Source organism: Buceros rhinoceros, unplaced genomic scaffold (assembly GCF_000710305.1).
Source record: "Buceros rhinoceros silvestris isolate BGI_N320 unplaced genomic scaffold, ASM71030v1 scaffold37414, whole genome shotgun sequence".
NCBI lineage: Eukaryota > Metazoa > Chordata > Aves > Bucerotiformes > Bucerotidae > Buceros > Buceros rhinoceros.
In genome coordinates, this window is record NW_010408343.1 from 3,560 (window position 1) to 9,133 (window position 5,574).

The 5,574-nt window shown below is 51.7% G+C and overlaps 1 protein-coding gene across 1 annotated transcript in view; it reads left to right on the top strand.

Moving 5' to 3' along the window:
• The window catches only part of FAM76A (family with sequence similarity 76, member A), a gene marked incomplete at its 5' end in the record, with an annotated part of 11,143 nt that overhangs the window by 2,852 nt on the left and 2,717 nt on the right, over positions 1–5,574 (top strand). The window contains one exon of the mRNA XM_010134841.1: positions 484–570. Within this exon, the coding sequence (XP_010133143.1) occupies positions 484–570 (87 nt within the window). The remainder of the gene's footprint in view (positions 1–483; positions 571–5,574) is intronic.

Here is a 5,574-nt window from a genome sequence, read left to right on the forward strand (position 1 = left end):
CAGCCACTACAACAGGTAACCTACACAAGCAGGGGGCACAGAGGGTGCCTGGCTGCTCCCTGCTCCACAGCTGCGCTTCCCAAAGGAACTGGGAGAGGTGGCGGGGGCTCGGGGCCCTGGGGCTGAGTTCTGGCAGCTGCCTGTGGTTCTGGCTAAGTCCGGCTTTGCTGCTTTGCAAACCCCGCTGTGCTGGAGTAGGATCCCGAGTACTTCTTAGTGATTCAGCTTATGGAACTTGTACACAATTAAAGTTAAATTGCATTTGTACAGTTTAATTGGCATGTAGATTTTAAGCAGGAGTTGTTCGCCTACGTACTGATTCTGTTTATTTTTAGTCTACAGCTACCCTTCGAGGAATTATTTTTTCTCTCTCTTGCACCAGGAAATACAGTTTTAACAGGGTCAGAGTGGGTGGGAATATTTGTCTCTGTCTTAGTCTGCAAGTCATTCTGGGTCTGACAAACAGTTTCTTCATTATTCTAGCCAGAAAACCTTATCCACCTCATCGATTCAGAACGAAATCCCAAAGAAGAAAGCCAAGTTTGAGGCCATATCTGCCAATGGCGACAGGTGAGCTCATCACGTGGGGAAATTGTGGGTGGGCAATTGTTTGTTAAGGTTGTGTAAGACAGATTTTGGTGTGAATAGGAGGAAACTGTTATGCTAGAGAGGGATCTCAGGCTTTGGGACCTCGAGGAGCTGCATTAGCAGCTTTCCAGAACCCAACAGGCCCCTGTTACTTGATGTGTAGACGTAGGTTGGAAGAGGAAAATAATACCCAGTGCCTGCTGGAATAGGAAGTGCTTGTTGGCTGAGCTCCCCAGCCGTTGGAAAGCCTGCGTCTGGATCAGCTTTGTCCTCTCTGCAGTTACGGGGAGGGGGGCTTAGAGCTGAGTTCTGCAGGTTTTGTGCTGTGGGGGCAATCAGACTGATCTGCAGGGAGGTGCCTCAGAGGAGAGGATCGACACCCACCTCTTGGTTTCCCCTCTTGCCTTCTGGGGGAGGGACAGGCGTCCCATCCCATCTCATTCTGCTGTGCCGGTCTGTACTGGATTGTGTTGACTCTGGCTGCCCATGCAGCAGAATGGGAGTCACTCGCAGAAGCAGGAGGTTGAGATGGGGTTTGATTTTTGACGGTCTTGTGCATGCATATTGTCATTCCTGCCTTTCCTCTCTGATTCTCAGCATTCCTTCCTCTCCCGAGATGCTTTGTCCCCCTACCCAGAGTGCCCCGTCCACCTTGGCGCCATGGGCCGCTTCCCAACAGCGTCTGGGTGCCCACCATTGTCCTGACATCCTGAAGTGAGATCACCTCTTGTTTTCTACCCCGTTGCCCCCCCTCCATGGGAAGTCCTCATACGTGGAACCCCTCCCTCTCGGTGGCTCTCTTTCTGAACAGCAGCGAACTGGGAGCACAGACCAGAGCTTTGGCTCCATAGTGCCACAGGACCTGTTAAAGCCACTGATAAAGAATCGCTACCTGCCTTGAGTGTCTGTTCTTCAAGCTCACAGGTCGCATCTCCCCTAGATACTTGTGTCACTGTGTCAGTGTTTGTTAAGGGAAGTGCTGCGATGGGAAATAGAACTGCAGTAATTTTGTAGGGCAGTGGTTCCCACAGTGTGGTCTGTGAAACCATTTATCATCTGAATGGTTCCAGTTAAAAGCTGGGAAAAAATTCAAGGGTTAACTGTGGTTTGTAGTGGTCAGAGAATTCACCTGGCTGCCTTCAGAGGAGAGACTTCAGAGGAGAGACAGGGCCCTGGCAGAACCGGGTACGGCTGCAGCTTTCCCTCTCAAGAGGCTGCTCTCACCAGCTGAGGCTGCTCTCCGGGCTACAGGACAGCACCAGGTATTTTTAGCTGCTTGCTAAAGCCTGGGCTGAGACCTCACGACTCCTCCTAAATATGAAAATATCCAAGAAGCACAAGGGCTTGTGCTCTGGCATCCGTTCGGTTGCAAAACAGGAGCCTGTAGTAGAGGAATCGTGTATTAGAGGAGCCAAACGCCTTCCTCTTGCTCTCAGGTCAGATGCTGGTGGTCTGGCTCCTGCCAAGGCTGTGGCCCTTGCCACAGACTGGGTTTTTTTCTGAATCCCAGTAACAAACTGCGTGTAATTTTAGCAGTGTTACGGGTCAAGGGTCCGAGGTACCCACTCCTCAAATTACCGTAGCTCAAACCGGGACAAGCAGCTACTGAAGAGCTCCAGCAACAAGCTGCAGGAAAGACAAGCAGCAGCAGCTTGAATAGACGTGTGGCTGTGTTTCTTGAGTGGAATAATAATGGTGGTTCGTAAAGTGTGGTTTTAGAGTTGCTGGGGGTTTTTTGTGAGGATGAACCCCCCAACCCCTCCCCTCTTGCACCGTTGTGTCCCCCTCCAAATCAGTTTGGAGTGTGGGTCACAGCCCCAGCGTGGAGTCAGACTCCGCTGCAGCGCAAAGGTGTTTCCAGCAGCACCATGGGCTGGAGTGGGGTGAGGCACAATGAGCACCTCTTCGCTGCTGAGATCACCACGACTTTCGGTGGGTCTGGGCTCCAGGACACTTCCAGTGGGCAAAATTTGGGCGTATTGAGTTCAGCTGACTTGGGCGTCACCTTCAACAGGGTCTGGTTTATCTGAAATGGTTGCTCCTGTTCGGATACTCCAGGAATTCCTTTCCTGTGTCTTACTGAATGCTTTGGATGGTTTTTGTTGATGTATTTTGGAATGGATGTCGCTCCCAGTGACTGAGATAAGGACCTCTGAGCACTGCTGGCTCAGGAGGGCAGCAATGCCAGCAGATGCTGAGCAGCAAAGTTCATTTGGTAATAAAAGCATCTCAATTTGCATAGAAAAATCCTGGTGGGTACTTGAAGCCCAGGGACTTGGGCTGAGCCTGAGGTTGGTGGTGGTGGAGGAAGCGTAAGTTCAGGTGCTGGTTCTTACTGGCCTGGATGGATTGTTGCACCTCTTTGAGGTGAAACTTGGTTGCTGGTTGAGTCAGCCTGGTCTGTGCCTCTGTGAGCCTGACTTAGAAAGCAAAATCTCTAAACTTAGCTTTTGTTTGTTTGCCTAATTTCCCCCATTTCCTAGGGGTGGTGTTTAAGGCAGTCATTTTGGCCTCTTTTTCTCTCAGTAGAGAGGCCAGAGCTCTGCTTTTTCCTCTTGTCCCCACCGAAAACAGCAGAGGTGTGTGTTTCAGACTGCTCAAACGTGGGCAGCATGTCTGTCCCCCTGACCCATCCTGAGGGGCTGGGATCCTGGGGATGGAGCTTATTTGTAGGGGAAATGGCTTTTTAAAATTTTTTTTGATGGATTGCTTTAATTCTTAATGTGTTTGTTAAAGGAATGGAGCGACTTGTATTTGGCAGTTTTCCTTCTGATTTTGGAGTCTCAGGCTAGTTAAAAACAGAGAAACCATTCAGTACTCACTTGTCAGTCTTTAAAAAACAAAAAAAGAGGGGGAAAATATCCCCTGCTTCTTTCATTAGCACCTCGACACATTTGAGGATGCATTTTGCAGCAGCTGGACAGGAAAATACTTGCCTGTGCTCATGCACTCGACTCAGGGCATTCTGAGCCCACCCTGGGTGCAGACCCCAGGGGCAGGAGGATCCTTGGAAGCCCCGGGTTCAGGGACTGGCTGCGTGGAAGGCTGGTGGCCCTTCTGTCCCCTCTCCCCACTGGGTGGCAGGGCTGGCTCTCACCTCCCACCTCCACAGTCGCTCTGCAACAGAAGGTGCCAGGGAGGGAATTTTTTGTGCTGCTGTGAGCATCTCCTGGCGCTCTTTAGCACCCCAGGACGGGGCAGGAGGGAAGCTTGCCTGGGCAGAGGGATGGCGAAAGCAGGAGTTTGCTTTTAGCCAGAGGGAGTCAGTGAGGAAGCCTTTTTCTCTGTGGAGGCTGCTTTTTTTCTTTCTTTCTCTCCTCCCCAACGTATTTGCACTGAGTGGGAAATTAAAGCTGCGTTAGTAATGTGCCTGCACACGGGAAGGTGATGGAGCACCCACCATCATCTCGCTCAGGTCAAATGGAGCTGTTCTCCGCTGGCAGGCGGGTGTGAAGCTCTCCTGTGCTCGATTGCTGCCCAGCCTGACAAGCACAGCACTGGATCCAGCTCTGGTACCCAGAGACCTGCCACATCTTATGCGTGGGCTCTGCTGGCAGTGTCTTTTAACCATGCAAGACTCTTCCACTGTGGGCTGCCTCCTACAGCTGCAAGTTTTCCTTTGCCAAGTGTTCTCTGCCGGCGCCGCAGGGCTCTTGCTGTGGCTTTCGGCTCTGTGAAGCTGCCCGTGCTTGGTTTCCCTCTGTAGATCCCCAGCACAGCGGTGTGAAGAGCCTTTCCCACTGCCACCTCCTCTCTAACCAGTCCAATCAATGCCAAGTGTGCTTTTAATTAGGAAATGGATTATTTCCAGGCTCTGGAGGAGAGCTCTGTGCGAGGTGAGCAGCTGTACAGCTGGGGGACAGGAAGCACGGAGGTGGCCGAGGATTAGCACCAAGCGCGGCAGCAGTTCGGACTGAGCCCCTGCCTTCCCTGCCCACTGCAGCTTCAGAACTGAACGCAGCTTTGGGACATGACTTGACCTACTCTGGAGGCTTTCAAAACCAGTCAGGCTTCGGGTAACTCCGGCTGTTTATCTTTATAGCAGCAGCGCTGTCTGATAAGGGCCAGACTTGAAGTAATCTTGTAGGTGAAGCTTTGTTGCCTTATTGCTGTTAAATTTTCACACAGCCATAGCAGGGGTGTGCAGCTGAGAGCACGCTGCCCTCTTAGCACCATGAGCTCTAACCGGGCCCAGCGTCCTGGGAGGCAGGCAGGGACCAGGGGAGCTCCCCGGGCCCATGGCTGCAGCTCATCCGACCCGCTGACCCGCAGTATTCCCGTGCGCGGCCGCCCAGCTCATCACGTATCTTGTAGGCAGATCTGAGCTCCCAGTGCAGGGCAGTGGCTCCTGTCCAGAGAAGTGTTCAGATGGTCACTTAAGTTCAGAGTTGCTGGTGCTGGAAAAGTGGTGTGCTCAGCTATTTCTCTGTCTTCCTGGAGAGAGAGTCTGTCCTGCTCTGAAGTGGTAACAAAGCTTCTTCCTAAATTACTCTGTCATAGTGGAATCAAAATACAAAAGTCCAGCATGTCTTTTTATCCCCTTTCCCTGCTGAGGTCGGTGCTGACTTTAATCGAGGGGTCTCCCTGTGCTTTGTTTGTTTAACTTGGAGGTTATTTGTTTCTCTTTCATGTTCCCTCCTTGCCAGAATGTTTGTTTCCATTTAGTGGAAAGTTCTGCTCTCTGTCCAAGGAGCAGAGTTCCGAAGTGGTTGCATCAGGTTTCATTAGCTCTCTGGTCGCTGTCCTCAGCTCTTTGGTTTGAAAAAGGATTTTTACTGTTTGATCTGCGATAATGCAGCTCAATACTTCACACATAATCCCTGTGGCCTCCCACATTCCATGCAGCATCCTGGCGGGGCTACAGGTGACACACTCAGGGAGCGTTTGGAGAGGACAGTGTGTGTCATGGAACGGTTCCCGTTCTCCTTCCAGTGCTGCCGATGGGAGTTTCACCTCAGTGAAGCGATGGGGTTGTGACGAGGCTCT